Source organism: Pleurodeles waltl, chromosome 2_2 (genome assembly GCF_031143425.1).
Source record: "Pleurodeles waltl isolate 20211129_DDA chromosome 2_2, aPleWal1.hap1.20221129, whole genome shotgun sequence".
Taxonomy (NCBI): Eukaryota; Metazoa; Chordata; class Amphibia; order Caudata; family Salamandridae; genus Pleurodeles; species Pleurodeles waltl.
The window spans coordinates 348,317,936-348,342,009 of NC_090439.1; the positions used below are offsets into that span (position 1 = coordinate 348,317,936).

The 24,074-nt window shown below is 46.4% G+C and overlaps 1 protein-coding gene across 7 annotated transcripts in view; it reads left to right on the top strand.

Annotated features, from left to right (window-relative positions):
- Nucleotides 1-9,714, top strand: part of ARHGAP28 (Rho GTPase activating protein 28) — a 1,060,144-nt gene extending 1,050,430 nt beyond the window's left edge. For all 7 annotated transcript variants that reach the window (XM_069219852.1, XM_069219851.1, XM_069219849.1 and 4 more), the window contains one exon: nt 8,829-9,714. In XM_069219852.1, coding sequence (XP_069075953.1) covers nt 8,829-8,920 — 92 coding nt within the window. In that variant the 3' untranslated portion in view covers nt 8,921-9,714. The remainder of the gene's footprint in view (nt 1-8,828) is intronic.
- The last annotated feature ends 14,360 nt before the right edge of the window (nt 9,715-24,074 follow it).

The window sequence follows — 24,074 nt, forward strand, 5'->3', positions numbered from 1 at the left end:
GCATTGCGCCATTTTGTAAATATGGCGCAGCATTTTTACCAACCTAACAACACATTAGCATAAAAACAATGACACAATTGTGGCACAGGGTGGCGCTAGGGGCTTCTTAAAACAGTCCCACTGTTTTTCTGTCTACCATTCGAGTACCTTTCTGTTTTTATTATCATGAGGTATAAACATATGCAGAGAGGGTGGAATTTGACTGCTCTAGAGATGGTTGGCATGAGCTAGAGCTCCTGCTTACTGCATATTGGATACCTGCACCCAGGGCTTGTAAGCTTACTGTCACGTCCTCACTAGGACAGTACTGGTGGTCATTACTACATTGTGAGAAGGTACACCTTATTGGGCAAAGAAGGAGGGGCTGAGATTGTTAGTTCTGGAAATGTGCTTGCTTAGACCATTTTTCCTCTACCCTAGATGAGAGCCCTACTGGTACTGTTGTAACTTTTATATCCCCTAAGCAGTCCTCTTGATGCAGCAAGGTTACACACACTACCTTCCTATTGATAATGGGCACATCTCCAGCACTGCACCGTCAGAGGTGCCACCCTCTTTCATGATGCCTGCTGTGAGTGTACACCACCCCCTTGCCAAGGTACATTGTTGTTGTGGGATGATTGTAGTTAATCCTTGGCCCTAAGAGCTACTTGCTCGATCTTAGGCAAGGGGGAGTTTCATCTTTGTCACATATAGCCCTACGGGCTTGTAGGGGGACCTAGGCATGCTTTGGGTGACCTTATTAATGAACTAAAAGGCCAAACATTTCATGGTACTTTGCAGGAAGGGGACTCTTTATTGCATGCATATGTAATGTTATGTTATGAAAATGTATAGAGCGCATAGCTACCCTAAGGCCTCCCAGCGCTACATAGAAATCTTCCAACAACAATGTATAGGGGAACGAGTGTTAGTACTTCCATGTTTTTAATAGCAGATGAAAGGATAATTTGTGGCTGGTTTGCCGAAGGGAGACAGACAGGGAGTTTGAAAGTTTGGCTCTGAGATAGGCCATAGATCTTCCACACCCATTTGGCCTTTTTTTATTGGCGGAATTTCCACTAATGCTGCTGCTGATGACCTAAGAAGTCTGACCGGCTTATGGAAGATAGCCAGAGTATGCAAGTTCAGAGGACCTTTGACATAAAGAGCTCTATGAATACAACAAAGTGCCTTGAACTTTATTCGTTGTTCCAGTGGGAGACAGTGTAAAGCTAAGAGGACATATTTGGATGATTGATGCCGGGGCATATTGAAGAGAAGGCGAGCAGCCGTATTCTGAACCACCTGCAATTTCTTTTTGACATAGTTTGGGGCCCCCAGAAACAGGGCATTCCCATAGTCCAGGCACAAAATGATTGATGCCTGTACAATAAGTCTCTTTGCAACTAATGGGAGTATTTTAAAGACTTTCTTGAGTCTAAATATCCCGAAACACGTAGAAGATATTTTCTTTGCCTGATGGTCCATGGTCAGCCATGGATCTAGCCATACACCCAGGATCTTAATGTGACTCCTGGGTGGAGGAAGGTCTTCTAACGAGTGCAAAACGGGTGTCGATAGATTTGGATGGGAGTAATGGCCCATGATCATGTCCTCTGTTTTGTCTCCATTCAGCTTAAGTTTACACTCCGACATCCAATTGGAGACTGCCTGTAAGCAGGGGGCAAGCCGAGAATCAAATGAGTTATACGAGGGGGAAAAGGATACTACCAAATGAGTGCCATTGAAAAACGTAGGCCTCAGAAATTAGCCCTGTGGCATTCCCAAGTGGCTCTTGAAACTACTAGAGTAGAAGGAGCGATCGAGTACCTGGAAGGATCTTGCATTTAAGAACTCAGTGAACCACATTAAAGCATGCCCTATAATTCCAATTTCCCTCATTTTGCGGGGTAAGGTACTATTGCCCACGGTGTCAGAGGCAGCACTGAGATCAAGGAGCATGATTGGTAAGACCATTCCCTGATCTAGTTGCTTCCTGATTTCTTCCGTAACTCCTATTAAGGCTGACTCAGTGCTATGAGAGGGTCTAAAACCTATCTGGAAGGGATGGAGAATGTCGTTGTCTTCTATAAAGGTGGAAAGATGAGTGTTTGCATGTTTTTCAAGTATCTTAACGAAGGCTGGCAGCATCAAGATGGGTCTATATTTATTTAGTACAGATCGGTCTAGGTTAGGTTTCTTGAGCAGAGGCTTTATGATGGCATGCTTCCACTGTGAAGGGAAGGAGCTGCTGGACAGTGACAGATTCAACAGATCAGTCAGGATGGGGACTATTATTGGCGCTCCTTGTCCTAAGATTGATGGCGGTAGAGGATCTAAAGGAGATTCGGACTTGAGAGTGCTCAGTAATGTTGATGTTGTTTCTAAGGAAAGAGGCGGAATCCTAGCTAGGCTCACTGTGTCCCAAATACATTGCTCGCTTACCTCCTGGGAGCTATGTGATTGTGTCGGAAAAGCTGAGTAGATGTCTGAGAGTTTTTTTTTTAAAGAAGGAGCCTAGCTCGTTGTTGTGTTTGAAGGAAGCTTCTACATCTTCAATTTGACAATGTGGGCATACAATTTCTCTTAATATAAGGACGATTTCTCTAGGGGAGTTGGTGGTCTGTTCTATTTTGGCCGCATAATAGGCCCTTTGACTGCCTTGATTTCCACATGGAACTGTCTGATGGCCGTCCTATAATCTTCCTTAAGTGGGATGTCATAGGATTTTCTCCATTTCCTTTCCAAGCGTCTGCAGTCTCTTTTTAGTGATTGAAGATGAGTGGAGAACCAGGGGGCCCTTTCTTTCCTATTACCACCCCGCCTTAATGTACACAGAAGCGTGATACCCAAGCTATTGGTGATCCATTTGTTTAATGCTTCTAGAGAGTCAGCCATGTTTCCATTAAGGGCAGGTTTGGAGTTCTCTAGGACACCAATCCACTCCTCAGCGTTTAGCGAGTGCCAACGCCTATATGGTTGGGATGTGGTTTGGGAAGAATTCACTGGTTCTATGGTAGTGAGATTCAAAGAGATTAGCATATGGTTTGACCATACTAAGAGAGTGGGGGGTAGAGCAGTTAGGTCAACTGTGTTGCTAAAAGCAAGGTCAATGGTGTGGCCTTCATTATGGGTGGGCCCTCTGATCAATTGAATAAGATCTAATGCCTTCATGTCGGTTAAGAGGTTTTTTTCGCTGCAGCATTATCTGTTTTTTCTGCATTAACATTAAAATCCCAAAGGTTCGTAAAATTAGGTCTAGTGCAGATTAACTCGCTAACTTGCTCAGGAAGTGTTGTGCTGGGCCTGGGGAACGATATATATTAGGGCCCCAGAGAAGCTGTAATGAGGATTTCAAAGAATAGAGAAGGACATGCTCTCACAGTCAAGAAGTTGAAGGGGGCTGGAGGTAACCCTGACTGTGTCTCTGAAAATGATGGCAATCCCCCCCCTCCTTTCCCTGAGGGTCTATCTAGCCTTGTTATTAGATAATCACTAGACAGGGCCAACGCCACATCTGGCCCTGAGCCCTCAGGGAGCCAAGTCTCTGTCAGTAATAATACTGTGGTTAATATCTAATTTATGAGCCACTAGGGATCTACAATTTGCCAAGAGCAACGTGCTTACTGACACTTTCTGAGGCCGAGCAAGCAAGGGGGTATTCTGTGGACAGAGTGAGTGTCTCTGACTTTCAGTGAAAGGTGGAGTGACTCCCATGGGCTCCCTCCGGTCCTTGTGACTCCCTGGAGGGGCTAATCTACATGAATGAAGAAACTCAGCATCATAAACTATCCTGTTTGTCCTGAAATGGGCAGAGGTGCTGGCCCCTGAGCCCTGTTTGGCACGGACGGGCGCAGACGGGCTTGCCTTAGGCGCACCTTCAGCAATATAAACAATGTCTCTCAAGTCACAAAGTAGAACGTAATGTCTTCCTTCTGAACATTATGGCCATTAGTACCCATTAGTACCTTGGTCGCATAGCCACATATCAGAGCTATATCCAAATTGCACTTCTGTTCTCCGAAGTGGTGATGGAGAAGTCAAAACAAAAAGAAGGTAAAAGGCTGAGGTTACACCTAATGTGGTGCTTCATGACTTAATTTCATCAGGTTCACGATGGGCTCAGTCAAGGAAGACACAATAACTACTGAAACTGCAGTTGGATCCCCCAGTGCTGACCTAGCCTTTTTTGATCCAGACTGAACTCCACAGACTGGAAGTGGACCCCATATAAGGCATATGGACCACTTAGACAACAGGCCATACTCGAACTTAAATGAAGCACAAAACTGGTAGTTATGAAGGACCAACACCGTCAGAATACCGTCTACTTCTCTGTCTTTCCAGAATGCCTAGAATTTTGTGGTCTGATCAAGTAGCCTTTTGATCCCTCGTGGGAATTTCAAAGAGCCAACAGGATTCTTTCTAGGTCTCAAGATGACCTGCAACCAGTTATGGACTGTTTTCTAAACCACCGCAAGACACAGCAAGTGATATCTGAGACTTATCAACTGAAAGTTCTCCTCCTCCATGGCCCACACAAAAATCTGTCATACTAAAGGTTTCACAGAAACAAAGCCTGAATCAAAAGACATTCTTGACACTGTGGCTAGAGACCCATAAGTGGAACCCTTCTGAAGCCATCCACAATGATCCTGAGAGTAGACAGGAAAACAGGTAGTTCCACTAGCCTGAAGATCTCTAACAATGCATGGTAGACATGGAGTCATCCAGCATGGGCATGTCACTCCCAATATCTTTACAGAAAAAGGAGATAGCAGAGATACTGGCTACCTTAGAGGCATTGTTGCCGATTATAATCAAATGTCCCTGGGATCTGAAGATGAAAGACTGGTGACGAACACCAGGAAATAGGATGAAAGAGAATGTACTGGCATGAAATAACAAATATGGGGAAGGGATAAGCCCAGATCCCCTTTTAAAGCTTATGGTCTTTGCCTGGCTTCATCCACTGCTTGTGACATGACCTCACTATTAAAAACCATGCTGCCAGGTACCTACAGCCGTACTGAGTGACCTGGATTCTTTGTGGCATATGTGTGGCTCAGTGCTTCTACATCCCTTTTGTCATGCTCCCCCTCCTTGCTTCCCTATCTGCACTATGCCCTCTGAAATTCATATGGTGACAAGGACAGGGTCATTTTGATTCCAGTATGTCCTGTATGAATCAGATGATGCCATATTAGTCCATAGATGATTGCAACAGCTGTACCCCTACCATGAATAGAAGAACATAGACTTGTCATTTGATGGCTCGCTTCCCCAAATGCAGAAATTGTTTTCTTGGTGTATCTCTGATGTTGACACAGGTGTGTGGTGGAAGGTCATTGAGAGCTAAGCTTGCCTGTTCAATGGTTGTTCTAGTTAGAGCAGTCTATGCATAGTTCATAAGGAGGTTCTCACACAGCACCTCCTCACTTCTCACATAGTTGGGTACTCAGGAGGCAGGTCCTGTTCTGTAGTATCTCAATTAACTCTGTGTTCTCCTAAGCACCCATTCCCTTCCCCCTCCTACACTCCATCCTGTGTCCTACTTTTCTGGTTTTGAATGAGACCTATATTTGAGCACAGTTCTCCACCCTCACCAGTGCTTAATTTGTAAAAGAATAATTGCCAGAGCCCAAAGGTTTCCTCAGAAACCTGATGCAGGTGCTATTGAAGGGTGGGTTGTGGAATAGCAAGGCTGTGTATTCTTAATTCCACCTCATGCCTCTTTCACCCAACCACCATCAGACACTCCCTGCCACTGTATCTCATTGTTTCATGTTCTTTTTATCCCTCCTTTCATTCTCTGATGGTGTTTTTCTCTTTCTTCTTCTTTCTCCCTTTGTATTTTTTTCTCCCACCTGCAAACACCGGTTCAAATTAAGTACTGCCTCTCACCTTTTAGATAGTATCAACTCACAGCCTAGTTTTCTGACACCTGAGGTTTCACAGGAAGGTCACAAAGAACACACCTCCTTCATTATAATGTTCAACTATGTTAAGTGGAAGAAAGGTGTTATCATTTTTGGACACCAACTCTCCTTACATCGTCCTCATTCAGGAAACCCAACTGTCCCTGACTGAATCGGAGAAATGGGAGATGGTGCAGATAGAAATACCATGTTGACCACACATCAAACTCAACAACACTTTTCACCTTCAAAAAAATGTGGCATGGCTGTACTGATTTGACAGTTCATACAACATTCTGTCATGAAGCCTTGGATATATCCCGTGGCATGATTTGCAACTGCTAAGATCTGAACAGTGAGGCCTGTCCTCATGGTTGGTTCTGTGTTTGACCCAAATCCCTTCACAGCTCCTTTCCTGATTGGTGTCTCAAGATCCTGGAGAGAGGGTATATCTGAACTGATGAGTGGTCTGTATGTCAATGACATGTTTCTCATGTACTAAGAAGCACAGAATGTGTTTAGGATCTTAAAATGCATTTTTTTTCTATAAAGTAAGGAATGCTGAGTGTGACTGGGGATTGTTCCCAGGCTTCTGATGGGTTCCACCACACTGTCTACTTTTAAAGATATAACTTTTGGTGAAGAACCTGAGCACCTGACTGGATGGATTCTTCTGGTGGAACATAGTGAAGGCTCCACTAGGGATTAAGCATTGTGGGGAAAATACTTTGGAGCCATATTCATGAATAAAGAGTGATCAGTGGCTTGCACAAGTAAAGCCAAGATGTCCACTTTATTCCATTTGGCCTGGGACTGCTCAGGAGTAGGGCCATTATGGGAACAAGTGATAGTGATAAAAAGAAAGTGATTACGTTAGCTTTCACTCTTGTTACACATCGAATGGCAAACATATACAGCAGCTGTGAAAGTTCACAACTGGAGGACTGGTTAGGCAAACTGGACGAATAGAACACAGCTGAGGAGCGGTTCCTTTAGTAGCTCAAGAGCGATGGTAAACGTGAGGAGGACCTGGCAAACTAAGAGGAGTTCCAACTTGAATTGCTTTACCTGGAGAAAATGGGGAATGCAATGTAAATGTTGATATGGTTTTGATGGGACCTTAAAGGAAATATACAGTAACACAATTTTCCTTCCCATATGATGCAAGTAATTAGGTAAGGTAAAACAAATTAAAGAATTTATTTGTGCTACAGGAGAATGAAGGGAGACCCACAAATTACTTTGTATCTATAGATATGCGTGGCTATGGAAAAACTGGTTTACACACCATATTACGTATGTTTTGTTGATATGTATTTCACTGTTTGTTTGCTGAAAGCTAATAAACATATTTTGAAAACGAGTAAATAATGGTAAGTATCAAAACCGAAAAAAATATTTGTGTCAATTTTCTCACAATTACTATACCGTATTTCTAAAAAAAAGTAATGATTTTCCAAGTCATAAAGTAACTCTTGAACACAGCCCAAAAACAAATAGCTTCTCCTTCCCTGTGCTGATTCACCTTAGTGCTGCATTGTTGAATAGACATCTGTTTTTTGTGTAATTAATTACCGTTAGATCAGCCACTAAGGCCCATATTTATACTTTTTGACGCAAAACTGCGCCAATGCAGTTTTGCGTCAAAATAATTAGCGCCGGCTAACGCCATTCTGAAGCACCATGCGGGCGCCGTATTTATTGAATGACGTTAGCCGGCGTTAGCCGCCAGGGCCGTCTGGTGTGCGTTAAAAAAAACGACTTACACCAGGCAACGCCGGCATAGGGGAAAATGGAGCTTGGGCGTCAAGAAATGGGGCAAGTCAGGTTGAGGCAATTTTTGCGCCTCAACCCGATTTGCGCCATTTTTTTTCCACTCCAAACCTCCATAGAAATGACTCCTGTCTTAGCAAAGACAGGAGTCATGCCCCCTTGCCCAATGGCCATGCCCAGGGGACTTATGTCCCCTGGGCATGGTCATTGGGCATAGTGGCATGTAGGGGGGCACAAATCAGGCCCCCCTATGCCACAAAAAAAAATAAAAAAAATACTTACCTGAACTTACCTTAATGTCCCTGGGATGGGTCCCTCCAGCCTTGGGTGTCCTCCTGGGGTGGGCAAGGGTGACAGGGGGTGTCCCTGGGGGCATGGGAGGGCACCTCTGGGCTCCTTCAGAGCCCACAGGTCCCTTAACGCCTGCCTTTTGCAGGCGCTAAAAAACGGCGCAAAAGCGGACGTACGTCATTTTTTTTGACCCGCCCACTCCCGGGCGTGATTTTTGCCTGGGAGTATAAATCCGACGCACATGCCTCGGAGTCGATTTTTTAGACGGGAACGCCTACCTTGCATCTCATTAACGCAAAGTAGGTGTCCACGCTAAAAAATGACGCTAACTCCATGGACTTTGGCGCTAGACGCGTCTAACGCCAAAGTATAAATATGGAGTTAGTTTTGCGTCGAAATTGCGTTAAAAAAAACGACGCAATTCCGGCGCAAACGGAGTATAAATATGCCCCTAAATGTGATGTAATGACGAATGGCACTTATCACAACCAATGACTAAGGGGGGCAAGGACACAGTGGCCCTTTCTGCACAGGTTGCATGAATTGTGTGAGACAAGAAGCATTCTCTCCCAGACCCAAAAAGGTAGGGCACACTAGCATTGAACTGCCCTGTATTGTGTGCAGTTTTGCAGTTGATGGAAAATAGTAAGTCTGAGCTCAGCCACTCACTAAAGGATAAAATTCAGTCAGCACTAAATTTAATCCATTGCAAATTAATTATATGTACATTTTCTTCAGATATACTTTTGGATCTATTCTGAATACCTGACTTGATGATACTATTGTGCAATTGGATGAGTCGATTCATCGTAATTATAGTGGAGTCCGATCCTGGCATTTAACTATTTTCATGTTCTATTTTAGGAGAACACTGCTTGGACCCAGACACTTACATGCTGGATGTGTATCATGCGAACCCTCAAGCAGAATGGATTTTAAAGCCAAAGGCCAGCTGAAAATACCGGAGGAATATTGCCATCCACCATCTTGGGGGAAAATTTGCTTGGCCGTTCTACTTGATACTTTGCGCCGTGAACTTCATGGTTGGCTTGTCAAGGTCAACTGAACACATCAGGCGCTCCAAGTTTTACACTACAAGACTGAGAAGTGACGTATTTAACTGATACCACTATGAACAAAGATGTACTGTAGGATTAAGTGCGGAAGAAAGCGTGCAAGTGGAAGGTTGGATTTTCTTGGCTCATCCAGTTCTGTTTCACAAAGGGCTCGTTTCTTGCGAACACTCCTGTATATAGGAATCAACAGTTCATTTCAGTTTTACTTGTGCAAAAAAAAAAAAAACACTACCAATGAAAGCTCAACACAACGGAATTTTGATAAGAAGGAGCAACCCATTTGATACTATTGACTTCCAGAGCTTGACAAATGGATGTGCCAAACGCAGGGTTGCCAGGACAGCAGCACTTCTATTTAAAGAGATCTGTTTCTGACGTGAGTGCATACGTGAGTGCATGAGTGTGACGATATTTATGACATAATGGAATCCAGACCACTAATACGGAGGAGCAGGTGCAACATACCAAATTTGCTATTTTCTTGTGTATTTTATGTCAACTCTTCTTTTTTTATATAAAATAAAATAAAACATGGCTTTTTGTTAATAATGAAAAGCTATTTCTAGCACCAGTGACAGGTTACTTTGGGCCCAAATATTTTATAGCTGATTGATAATGAATGTGCAAGAGATGGATATGTTGTAATGTACCCTGAAGTAAAACATTGTAATTTATCTATTTGTCTGTTTATATAAAAGTATAAATTAAGGGGCATATTTATAAGAAAGTAGCGCATTGGTCCGGAAGCGCCACTTTTCTTGCATCGCCTCTTCCCCTCCTAATGACACCATGGATGCATTGTATTTTCCATACGGCGCACCATGGCAGTCGTTAGGACAATAGCGTCAACATTTTTGACGCTATTGTGGTGCTTTGCTGCACCAGCGGCAAAAATTGTGATGCTAGTGCAGCAAAGCACAGGGAGGCCAATTGATTAAAATGGGTGCGTCATTTTAACGCCTGCTCTGAGCAGGCATTTAAAATGACGGACAAAATGGTGCAGTGAAATGCTGTAAATTGTTTGGGCATCCCAGTCTCGGAATGCCCCACTTGCATACATTATTCCTGGTGCGGGCATAGTGAGGAGCATGGGGTTGCAAAGTGGTGCAATGCATGTACAGCAGGGGAGAAAGGCCTCCTTAACGCCACCTTAGCGTAGGGCAGTGCAAGGTGGTGCTACAGGCTTGTAAATATGCCCCTATGCATGATTTGTAATGGATATGCATTTTAAAGCACTCAATAAAAAAATGTAAGCCCACTCAATCGTGCTACCCTGACTAACCTGGCAGCAACCAACCACCCTTACTCAGGAATATATAGGCCCTCATTATGAGATTGGTGGTAAAAACTGAATACTGCTGCGGCAACTGCCGCCAACATACCACCACGGAGGCGAACATCCATCCGCCAGATTATGACAGCCACACACAAAACCGACAGAAAACAGCCACTACCACAAATCCGCCAGACCCACTGAACGTGATAAAATGTCGGTACTACCACCCATACCGTTACGCCACCAAAACAACGCCCTCCAAATAATGACCCACCAATCACCGCAGCGGACATTCAACGGCGGTAAACCTTTGGTGGTGCACACTGCTGCGGCAGATATGACCACTCAAAAACAAAACAAAACAACAGTAGCCAGAACAAAAAACCCACACCTGACACAAATACACACATCCCACACACCCACTACACACCCGCACATAACCCACAATCCTTTGCAAACACGAGAAGACAGCTGCACTTTGCCACGCCAATCCCAGAAAGAACTACACACACATATCACAACTACCTATCCATTTGTCACACACCACACATCCCACTAGTTCACACATCACCCTTTGCACAACACACTCCACACAACACCCATGTCCCACAAAGGTACCCCCATTTCACCGATGAGGAGTTGTGGGTCATGGTGGAGGAAATAGGGTAGAGCCAGAGCTGTTTGGAGCAGAGGTACAGCAGATCTCCATTGCCAGGAAAATGGAGCAATGGCAGAGAATCGTGGACAGGGTGAATGCCGTGGGACAACATCCATGCACAAGGGACTTCATAAGGAAGAGGTGGAACGACCCACGGGGAAAGTGTGTTCCATTGCTGCAAGACACCAGCTTGCCATCAGGAGGACTGGTGGTGGACCCCCACCTCCTTCCCCACAGCTGACAGCATGGAAGGAGCAAGTATTGGCAATACTGCATCCTGAGGGACTCACTGGAGTAGCCGGAGGACAGTAGGGCAGTCAGCCATGGTGAGTGCCATCCCGGGGCTGGCATCTCAGATGCAGCAATGCAATGGCTTCCTGGGTGGCATTCACGTGGCTTGGCGGCCCTACAGAGATAGTTTAAGGCTCTGGCCTCTTCTCTGACGGCAGCCAGTGTACCTGTTTCTTCCATCCCCCCACCAACTCCCACTTCCCAGTCCCAGGCTCCTCTCCCCAAACCCATCCAATCATGCATTCTGACAAGCATGCACCCAAAACAACAGACAAGACTTACACAGACAAACACAGGCAGCACACTTCAGTCCGCAAGCACACACGCAGACAACACACAAATGCACACACAACATCATCCATTACCTCCTCTGTCTCCCCACCTCCTCCTCCCTCACAGTCACATCAGCACTCACACCTGCATGCATAGCATCAACAGTCCCAGATCACGCCACCTGCACAGCCTTGCCCAGAGACACCACAAAAGCAGACCCGCAGACATGCACCCCACACACCACAGGCACAGTCACCACCACCATCACCACCTCATGCAGCACACCCACCTCACTTGCAGACACCACCACAACATCCATCCACATGTCCTGTTTGATGTCCTCCACCATGTCCGCCCCCTCCTCCAAAGACACACAACAGCCATCCACCTCACTCACACACAGTGCCCATGCACCTGCACCTAAGCCCAGCACACCTTCTCCTCCTACAACTACTCCCTCTACCTTCAATCCCATACCTCCTCCCACAGCCCGCCCCACTGATCCTAAGAAGCTTACCTTTCCCCACTTGACCTCTTCCCTCCCCTCCCCCATTCCTGCCCGTATGAGAAAGCCCCCCAGTACCTCCAGCACCAAATCTAGCCCAGATCCACACACTAAAACTGTAGCTGCCACTAAGGGGCACATGAGTGGAACTCCGGTCCCCCACCCCAAGCCCACTCCTCCACCCCCAAAACAGAAGGGTAACGAGCCGCCCCTTCCAAACCAAAACCTAAGGACTCCCTCCCAAAAAGAATCCCGCCAGCCCCCCACCCCTCTGCCCCTTAGATGCCTGCCTATTTCCAACATGATGCCCCTGCACAGAGGAGTCCCGATGCTGTCAGGAGTCAAGTTGGGGCTTGGACTTTGCCCTGTGGGCATTACAGACTTTGAACTGGCCAATGGCCCTGCATGTATATATGCAATTCTGTATTTGTTTGGATTTGGGCTCTTCATCCTACTGGATTACAGGGGTTGGAACAGAGATATGTGTCCTGGCTTTATTTGCTCCTGGGCCCTGTTACTGTCCATTTACTCTGCAGATGATTCTGGGTGTGTGTTGTGCGAGTGTGTGTCACTATCCCCTCCTTCCCTCCCTCTTTTGTGTGCTAGGGGGCTGTATTCACTGTCATCGTCAGCATTAGTGCTCCAGGACGGCCAGGGCATGGTACAGCATCAGAAAGACTTCCAATTCTGGTTCTATAGTGGCCGCGGACTCCTCTGCGTCCCTGAGGTGAGTGTCTCCTTTTCTATGATGTGTTTCAGTCAGGCTTTTGGTGGCATTGCTAACGCCCCGGAAATCCTGGCAATGCAGTATGTCATAATATGGTGGGCGGATCCTTGGCATACACCTGCCTGTAGGTGGCTCTGCCGTGCTCAGTGGACGTACCACACTGGCAGTTCAGGTGGTACATTGGCTGTTTATGGGAGGGATCACCGCCACGGTCATTACCAGCAGTCTGGCGGCGGTACTACCGCTGCTGCTGGCGTGGCGGTCAGCTGACCGCCAATGTCATAATGAGGGCCATAGTCTTTGATCAGGGGTAACAAGCCGCAGTTTATTAAGTCAATGATAAAACCATAAATCACTAATAGGAACCAAGAGGAACCAATAGGAGGCGTACTTCTGTCTCTGCTTACAGGCAGTAATTCAACCATCACTTAACATTTGACTGTACACTGAATATGAAACTTGGATGAGTTGAGCTTAGCAGGTTCTAGTTTTCCCTTGCTATCAATGTATGATCTCATGTCCAGGCTGCAAGTGTTGTGTATGTTTTGCAGCTACTCCAACAATCAGGAGAGGTACCCTTCGCTACCAAAAAGGAACAGGGTGAATATACACAAACAAATAAAGCTCTTTTATTGACTTAACCATATTAAAACAAAATTATAATGCTGCGAGAGTAAAGTATGCACCAAATAATCAATCAACCTACAGCCATTTTTAAACTCACTTCAAATAAACACCCTCAACAGTCAACTTTTTAAATATAATTTTTCTTTCATTTATTTTGTACAACTATTTAAAATAAATTCTTATTAATTTATATGTTGATTACATTTCTATACATCATCATACATATATGTAAAACTTTTTTTTAAAGTACAACAATAAAAAAAAATGTTATTGCTCAACAACAAAAAGTATTTCTTCATATAGTGTTGACGCAGCATTTTGGTGGTCTTTCAGATGGTTCACCCCACATTCTCCAGGACAAAATGTATATATAATATAGTCAAAATTTTAAAAGATGAACTGAAAAGAATACAAAAACAATATTTACAGTCTCATATAAATTATATATATGGTTTGACATTGGCTGTACATTTACTTCCTATGCATCACTAAATCCTCCCCAACAGCTTTCCTACACTTCCTATGATTAAACACCATTATTAATCACAATTTCAAAATATCCCCATATTTTTAAAATATAAACCAACATTCTCCTATATTGCACAACCTATAACACTGTGTACCCAGTAACAATTATCTGGTGATCCCTCACCTTCATTTTTTATAGTTCATTTTAAAATACTTCAAATATCTAAGATTTTCATCCACAAATATTTCATTTTAGTCAGGGGCTCTTTACTTTATTAGAGACATGGAAACATAATCCATACAATTCACAAGGTGTTAAAATACAATTCCCTTCATTTCTAAAAATGCATCATTTAATGTGTTTGGCCTTATTGTATACTGTGGTGGCACAACAGTATGCCTTGTTTGTTTATCCTTTTTTCAGATTGTCTCTCTACTAAATTAATTTTCCCCCATTAATATCATATTGAATATAATGAGTCACATTCAGTTCTCTAATCACTTAAATATATAAAGAACTAACTGCTAATAATATGTGGGGGTCCTTTTGTGTTGTTTATTCACTCCTCTCTTCTGGTGTTCATCCTCTCCTACCAATCTCACATCTGCGGACCGGACTGTTGTTCCAAAATTTCAACTTCCATTTGCCAGGGGCTAATATAATTCCTACGTTATTTCTCCTTAAATGTTTTGTGTTAGACCTGACAGCCTTAGGGTGGTCACCCCTAACTTTTTGTTTGCCTCCCTCCACCTTTTAGATACTGTTTTTGCTGGTTTTAAGACTGCACACTTGACCACTGCTAACCAGTGCTAAAGTGCATATGCTCTCTCCCTTTAAACATGGTAACATTTGATAATATCCAATTGGACTATTTAATTTACTTATAAGTCCCCAGTAGAGTGCACTATATGTGCCTAGGGCCTGTAGATTAAATGCTACTAGTGGGCCTGCAGCACTGATTGTGCCACCCACTTAAGAAGCCCCTTGACCTTGTCTCAGGCCAGCCATTGCAAGGCCTGTGTGTGCAGCTTCACTGCCAATTCGACTTGGCATTTAAAAGTACTTGCCAAGTCTAAAACTCCCCTTTTCTACATATTTCACATCTCAACACCCCTAAGGTATGCCCTAGGTAACCCATAGGGCAGGGTGCTGTGTAGGCAAGCAGGAGGACATGTACCTGTGCAGTTTACATGTCCTGGTAGAGTAAAACTCCTAAATTTGTTTTTACACTCCTGTGAGGCCTGCTCCCTTCATAGGCTAACATTGGGGCTGCCCTCATGCATTGTTTGAGTGGTAGCCGGTGATCTGAAAGGAGTAGGAAGGTCATATTTAGTATGGCCAAAATGGTGATACAAAGTCCTGCCGACTGGTGAAGTTGGATTTACTATTACTATTTTACAAATGCCACCAATAGAAAGTGAGCATTTCTCTGAACTTAAATCTTTCTGTGCCTTACAATCCACTTCTGGCTGGCTTTGGTTGACAGCTCCCTTGTGCATTAACTCATACACACTCCAAACACAGGATACTCAGCCTTACTTGCATAAATCTGCATTTTGAATAGGTCTTCCTGGGCTGGGAGGGTGGAGGGCCTGACACTTGCATGTCAAAGGACAATAGCCTGCCCTCACACACAGGACAGCCACCCCCCCTACTGGGACCTTGGCAGACAGGACTGAACTGAAAGGGGACCTTGTGCACTTCTAAGCCACTCTTTGAAATCTCCCCCACTTCAAAGGCACATTTGGGTATTTAAACAGGGTCTCTGCCGCTACCAATTGAGACACTTCCTGGAGAAGAAACTTGAACCAGAACCTGCATCCTGCCAAGAAGAACTGCCTGGCTGCCCAAAGGATTCACCTGTCTGCTTTCTGTGAAGGACTGCTGCCTTGCTGCTCTCTGGCTGAGGTGAAGAAGTGCTCTCCAAGGACTTGGATAGAGCTTGTCTCCTGTTCCCTGAAGTCTCAGGACCAAAAACACTTCATCTCTACAAAAAGGACTCCTTGTGTGGCGAAATTCAATGCACAGCCTGCCAGAAACGACACACATCCAGCACCATGGTAAAAATTTCACTGCACGCCGAACGGGAACGACGCAGCCCGGCTTCACATCGAGAAGATCGATGCAGCGCCAGCGTATCGATCGGAAATTCTACGCACGGCTCACCAAATCAATGCACAGCCGAGCCAGAACGACGCAGCCTGACCTCCAGAGAGGAATCGATGGAGCACCTGCCGTGCGGTAGTAAATTTGATGCCACGCCAACCCAATTGACGCAGCTCCTTTGACTTCGTCCTGCCAGCGCAGGAAATTCATGCATCGTCCCCGGGGTGTCCATAAACAACGCAACCCAAAGAGGATTCACAACCGAGCGCCGGAAATTGTCATACAGCCATCCCTGAGTGAAAACTAAATGACGCATCGCTGTGTGTGGCCCTAGAAATCAACGCACACACCCTTTGTTCCCACCCATCTCCTCCTCTGTGGTTCTTTGCAGAGATTTTGCACTTGAACCAGGTACTTTGTGCTTGAAAGAGACTTTAATTGCTTTAAAAAGACTTAAGACACTTTATATCACTTTTACAGTAATATCTCAACATGCACTTACTGCATTTTAATCGTTTTGACCAGCATTTATCCAGATAAATAATATATATTTTTCTAAACACTGTGTGGTGTGTTTTTGTGGTGCTATATGGTGTTATTGTATGATTTATTGCACAAATACTTTACACATTGCCTTCTAGGTTAAGCCTGACTGCTCAGTGCCAAGCTACGAGAGGGTGGGCACAGGATGATTTGGATTGTGTGTGACTTACCCTAACTAGAATGCTTGGACAGGGTTAACCTGACTGCCAACCAAAACCCCCATTTCTAACACTTTGTAATATACCTCGGTTTGCCACCAATTTTAATAAACTCTAAGGGACAGCTTCCTCCCTTAGTTTGAGAAGGGGATCCCTGTAGGGACGAGTTTTAGCAGAGATGTTTTTCTTATGATGACCTTCTTTATCCCGTGCTCAGGCCACTTAGCATCATACCATGTAGTGCACAGTACAGTGCCAACACCTTCAATGGCTTATGTGTCTATAAACAGTTCTACTTGCTGTGCCATCATCCCAGGCTACAGTCAGATCAAGGTGCAGATAACCTCAGATAGGAAAGTCACCTACATCCTTAAATCCTACTTGATTTGTGCTGTAAACTTAACATGGTGATGTTTTTGCTCAGGCCCCTGGTGAGTTTGTCCACCCGCCACTTTGCAAAAGCCCTGCCAGCTGACATTACCTTCCCTGAAAAACTGAGGCCCATATTTATACTTTTTGACGCAAAACTGCGCTAACGCAGTTTTGCGTCAAAAGAATTAGCGCCGGCTAACGCCATTCTGAAGCGCCATGCGGGCGCCGTATTTAATCAATGACGTTAGCCGGCGGCGCTGCCTGGTGTGCATGGAAAAAAATGACGTACACCAGGCAGCGCCGGCGTAGGGGGATATGGAGCTTGGGCGCCAAAAAATGGGGCAAGTCAGGCTGAGGCAAATTTTTCGCCTCAACCCGATTTGCGCCATTTTTTTCAACTCCCAACCCCCATAGAAATGACTCCTGTCTTAGCAAAGACAGGAGTCATGCCCCCTTGCCCAATGGCCATGCCCAGGGGACTTCTGTCCCCTGGGCATGGTCATTGGGCATAGTGGCATGTAGGGGGGCACAAATCAGGCCCCCCTATGCCACAAAAAAAATATAAAAAAATACTTACCGGAACTTACCTTAATGTCCCTGGGATGGGTCCCTCCAGCCTTGGGTGTCCTCCTGGGGTGGGCAAGGGTGACAGGGGGTGTCCTTCCGAGCCCACAGGTCCCTTAACGCCTGCCTTGTCCAGGCGCTAAAAAACGGCGCAAAAGCGGCCGTACGTCATTTTTTTTGACCCGCCCACTCCCGGGCGTGAATTTTGCCCGGGAGTGTAAATACAGCGCACATGCCTCGGAGTCAATTTTTTAGACGGGAACGCCTACCTCGCATATCATTAACGCAAAGTAGGTGTCCACGCAAAAAAAATGACGCAAAACTCCATGGACTTTGGCGCTAGACGCGTCTAACGCCAAAGTATAAATATGGAGTTAGTTGTGCGTCGGAATTGCGTAAAAAAAAACGACGCAATTCCGGCGCAAACAGAGTATAAATATGCCCCTGAGTTTGCCCTGGAACTGTTTTATTTCATCCAATGTGACTTTTGCCTTAATCTCTGTGTGACCTGTCCAAAGGCAATTGGCATACCCCTTGAGGCAGACCTAGTTTGATTCCTTAGGAAGGTCAGTGTAGGAAGTTGGCTCTGTATATAATATCTCAAAGTACGAGATAGTGTGCACAGAGTCCAAGGGTTCCCCTTAGAGGTAAGATAGTGGCAAAATTAGATAATTCTAATGCTCTATTTTGTGGTAGTGTGGTCGAGCAGTAGGCTTATCAGAGGGTAGTGTTAAGCATTTGTTGTATACACACAGGCAATAAATGAGGAACACACACTCAAAGACTTAACTCCAGGCCAATAGTTTTTACATAGAAAAATATATTTTCTTAATTTATTTTTAGAACCACAAGTTCACGATTTGAAGTAAATACATGAAATGCAAGGTACTCTACACAGGTAAGTTAGGAACTTTGAATTAGAGCAATAGCATATACATTTTTTTTGTTACAATGGCAATAAGCTATTTTAAAAGTAGACAGTGCAAAAATCAACAGTTCCTGGGGGAGGTAGGTATTGGTTAGATTGTGAGGTAAGTAAGACACTTACAAGTCTCAGTTCCTGGGCATAGGCAGCCCACCGTTGGGGGTTCAAGGCAACCCCAAAGTTACCACACCAACAGCTCAGGGCCGGTCAGGTGCAGAGGTCAAAGAGGTGCCCAAAACACATAGGCGCCTATAGAGAACAGGGGTGCTCCAGTTCCAGTCTGCCAGCAGGTAAGTGCCCATGTCCTCGGGAGGCAGACCAGGGGGGTTTTGTAGAGCACTGGGGGGGACAAGTAGCCACACAAAACACACCCTCAGCGGCACAGGGACGGCCAGGTAGAGTGTGTAAAGCAGTCGTTGGGTTTTGTATTGGATTCAATGGAGGGACCCGGGGGTCACTCAAGCAAATGCAGGCAGGGCACAGGGGGGCTTCTTGGGTCAGCCACCACCTGGGCTAGGCAGAGAGTCGTCTGGGGGTCACTCCTGCACTGAGGTTCGGTTCCTTCTGGTCCTGGGGGCTGCGGGTGCAGTGCTAGGTCCAGGCGCTGAGTCCCTTGTTACAGGCAGTCACGGTCAAGGGGAGTCTCTGGTTTCTCTCTGCAGGCATCGCTGTGGGGTGTCCTGGGGGGTTGTCTCAGGCTACTCATGGGGTAGCAGTCGCCGGGGAGTCCTCCCTGTGGTGTTGGTTCTCGGGATCTCGAGCCGGGGGTGTTGGGTGCAGAGTGTGAAGTCTCACGCTTCCAGTGGGAAGAGTAAGGTCTTTGAAGTTGGAGAAAAGTTGCAAGTTTGTTGCTGGTTGTTGAGTAGAGCTGCTGCTCACGGGAGTTTCTTGGTCCTGGGATTCAGGGCAGTCCTCTGAGGCTTCAGAGGTTGCTGGTCCCTGTTGGATGCGTCGCTGGTTGCAGGTTTTTGAGTCAGGAGACAGGCCGGTAGGGCTGTGGCCTAAGCAGTTGTCGTCTTCCGTCGTCTCTGCAGGGCTTGTAGGACAGCATTCCTTCTTCTTGTTTCAGGTTGCAGGAATCTGATTTCCTGTGCTCTGGGGTGCCCCTAAAGACTAAATTTATGGGGGTGTTTAGGTCTGGGAGGGCAGTAGCCAATGGTTACTGTCCTGGAGGGTGGCTACTCCCTCTTTGTGCCTCCTCCGTGTGGGGAAGGGGGCACATCCCTAATCCTATTGGGGGAATCCTCCAAAACTAAGATGAAGGATTTCTAAAGGCAGGGGTCACCTCAGCTCTGGGCACCTTAGGGGCTGTCCTGACTGGTGGGGGACTCCTTGTTTTTCTAATTATCTCCTCCAGCCTTGCCTCCAAGAGTAGGGGCAGTGGCGGGAGGGGTGGGCATCTCTACTAGCTGGGATGCCCTGTGGCGTTGTAACAAAGGGGGTGAGCCTTTGACGATCACTGCCAGATGTTGCAGTTCCTGCAGGGGGAGGTGTGAAGCACCTCCACCCAGTACAGGCTTTGTTCCTGGCCACAGAGTGACAAAGGCACTCCCCCCATGTGGCCAGCAACTCGTCTGGTTGTGGCAGGCTGGCAGAAACTGGTCAGCCCCACAATAGAAGTCAGATTGGTATTCAGGGGGTGTATGAAAGTACCATCTTGTCTGGCATGTTACCCCCATTTTCACTGTATGTATGTTTGTTTTTGACTTTGTGTCACTGATATCCTGCTAGGCAGGACCCCAGTGCTCATAGTGTATGCCCTGTATGTGTTCCCTGTGTGGTGCCTAACTGTATCACTGAGGCTCTGCTAACCAGAACCTCAATGTTTATGCTCTCTCTGCTTTCTAAAATTGTCACTGCAGGCTAGTGACTAATTTGACCAATTCTCATTGGCACACTGGTACGTCCACGTTATTTCACAGCCATTTTTCACTGCACATAAGTAACTTTTAAGTCACCTATATGTCTAACCCTCACTTGGTGAAGGTTAGGTGCCAAGTTACTTAGGGGCATATTTATACTCTGTTTGCGCCGGAATTGCGTCGTTTTTTTTTTTATGCAATTCCGACGCAAAACTAACTCCATATTTATACTTTGGCGTTAGAAGCGTCTAGCGCCAAAGTCCATGGAGTTTGCGTCATTTTTTAGCGTGGACACCTACTTTGCGTTAATGATATGCAAGGTAGGCGTTCCCGTCTAAAAAAGTGACTCCGAGGCATGTGCGCCGTATTTACACTCCCAGGCAAAACTGTCGCCCGGGAGTGGGCGGGTAAAAAAAAATGACATCCAGCCGATTTTGCGTTGTTTTTTAGCGCCTGGTCAGGGCAGGCGTTAAGGGACCTGTGGGCTCGGAAGGAGCCCAGAGGTGCCCTCCCATGCCCCCAGGGACCCCCCTTGTCACTCTTGCCCACCCCAGGAGGACGCCTAAGGATGGAGGGACCCATCCCTGGGAACATAAGGTAAGTTCAGGTAAGTATTTTTTTTTTTTTTTTTTGTGGCATAGGGGGGCCTGATTTGTGCCCCCCTACATGCCACTATGCCCAATGACCATGCCCAGGGGACAGAAGTCCCCTGGGCATGGCCATTGGGCAAGGGGGCATGACTCCTGTCTTTGCTAAGACAGGAGTCATTTCAATGGGTTTTGGGAGTCGAACAAAATGGCGCAAATCGGGTTGAGGCGATAATTTTGTCTCAGCCTGACTTGCCCCATTTTTGGGTGCCCAAGCTCCATATTCCCCTACGCCGGCGCTGCCTGATTTTTTGACGCACAACTACGTTGGCGCAGTTGTGCGTCGAAAAGTATAAATATGGCCCTTAGTGTGTGGGCACCCTGGCACTAGCCAAGGTGCCCCAACATCGTTCAGGGCAAATTCCCCGAACTTTGTGAGTGTGGGACACCATTACACGCATACACTGCACATAGGTCACTACCTATGTGTAGCGTCACCATGGTAACTCCGAACATGGCCATGTAACACGTCTAAGATCATGGAATTGCCACCCCAATACCATTCTGGTATTGGGGGGACAATTCCATGATCCCCCGGGTCTCTAGCACAGAACCCGGGTACTGGCAAACTGCCTTTCCGGGGTTTCCACTGCAGCTGCTGCTGCTGCCAACACCTCAGACAGGATTCTGCCCTCCTGGGGTCTGGGCAGTCCTGGCCCACGAAGGCAGAACAAAGGATTTCCTCTGAGAGAGGGTGTTACACCCTCTCCCTTTGGAAATAGGTGTGAAAGGCTGAGGAGGAGTAGCCTCCACCAGCCTCTGGAAATGCTTTGATGGACACAGATGGTGCCCATCTCTGCATAAGCCAGTCTACACCAGTTCAGGGATCCCCCAGCCCTGCTCTGGCACGAAACTAGACAAAGGAAAGGGGAGTGACCACTCCCTTGACCAGTACCGCCCATGGGAGGTGCCCAGAGCTCCTCCAGTGTGTCCCAGACCTCTGCCATCTTGGATTCAGAGGTGTTGGTGGCACACTGGACTGTTCTGAGTGGCCAGTGCCAGCAGGTGACATCAGAGACCCCTTCTGATAGGTTCTTACCTCTCTCGGTAGCCAAACCTCCTTTTCTGGCTATTTAAGGTCTCTCCTCTGGGCTGTTCCTCAGATAACGAATGCAAGAGCTCACCAGAGTTCCTCTGCACTTCCCTCTTTGACTTCTGCCAAGGATCGACAGCTGACTGCTCCAGGACACCTGCAAAACCGCAACAAAGTAGCAAGACAACTACCAGCAACATTGTAGCGCCTCATCCTGCCGGCGTTCTCAACTGTTTCCTGGTGGTGCATTCTCTGAGGGCTGTCTGCCTTCACCCTGCACTGGAAGCCAAGAAGAAATCTCCCGTGGGTCGACGGAATCTTCCCCTGCTAAAACAGGCACCAAAAGACTGCATCACCAGTCCTCTGGGTCCCCTCTCATCCTGACAAGCATGGTCCCTCGAACACAGGAGCTGGGTCCACGTATCTCCCACAGTCCAGTGGCCCTTCTGTCCAAATTTGGTGGAGGTAAGTCCTTTCCTCCCCACGCCAGACAGCAAACCTGTGTACTGCGTGATTTGCACCTGCTCCGGCTTCTGTGCACTTCTCCACGGATTCCTTTGTGCACAGCCTAGCCTGGGTCCCCAGCACCCCATCCTGCAGTGCTCAAACCGCTGAGTTGGACTCTGACGTAGTGGGACCCTCCTTTTGTGACTCTAAGTTCACAGAACTTCCAAGTGCCTGCTCCGGTACTTCTGTGGGTGCTGCCTGCTTCTGCTGGGGCTCTCTGAGTTGCTGAGCGCCCCCCGTGTCTCCTCCTCCAAGGGGCAACATCCTGGTCCTTCCTGGTCCCCAGCAACACCAAAAAACCTCTACCATGACCCTTGCAGCTAGCAAGGCTTGTTTGCGGTATTTCTTAGTGGAAACACTTCTGCAACATCCAGCATGCCGTGGGACACCTTCCATCCAAAGGAAAAGTTCCTAGCCCTTTTTACTGTTGCAGAATCTTCGGCTTCTTCCACCCGGAGGCAGCCCTTTTGCACCTTCATCTGGGGTTTCCTGGGCTCCTGCCCCTCCTGGACACTCTCACGACTCTTGGACTTGGTCCCCTTCCTTTTCAGGTCCTCAGGTCCAGGAATCCATCTTCAGTGTTTTGCTGGTGCTTGTGGTTCTTGCAGAATCCCCTACCATGACTATTGTGTCTTTCTGAGGTAGTAGGGTAACTTTACTCCTACTTTCCAGGGTCTTGGGGTGGGGTATTTTGGACACCCTGACTGTTTTCTTACAGTCCCAGCAACCCTCTACAATCTCCCATAGGTCCGGGGTCCATTCGTGATTCGCACTCCACTTTTGCAGTATATGGTTTGTGTTGCCCCTAGACCTATGTCTACCTATTGCATCCTATTGTGATTCTACATTGTTTGCACTACTTTTCTTACTGTTACTTACCTGTTTTGGGTTTGTGTACATATAACTTGTGTATATTACTTACCTCCTAAGTGAGGGTATTCTCTGAGATACTTTTGGCATATTGTCACTAAAATAAAGTACCTTTATTTTTAGTAACTCTGAGTATTGTGTTTTCTTATGATATTGTGCTATATAATATAAGTGGTATAGAAGGAGCTTTGTATGTCTCCTAGTTCAGCCTAAGCTGCTTTGCCATAGCTACCTTCTATCAGCCTAAGCTGCTAGAAACACCTCTATTCTACTAATAAGGGACAACTGGACCTGGCACAGGGTGTAAGTACCACAAGGTACCCACTATAAGCCAGGCCAGCCTTCTACAGGGGGCATCTCTAAGATGCCTTCTGGGTGCATGTTAAAATAAATTCCACACTGGCATCAGTGTGCATTTATTGTGCTGAGAAGTTTGATACCAAACTTCCCAGATTCCAGTGTAGCCATTATGGAACTGTGGAGTTCATGTTTGACAAACTCCCAGACCATATATTCTTAAGGCTACCCTGCACTTCCAATGCCTAAGGTTTGGCTTAGACACTGTAGCGGCATAGTGCTCATGCACATATGCCCTCACCTGTGGTATAGTGCACCCTGCCT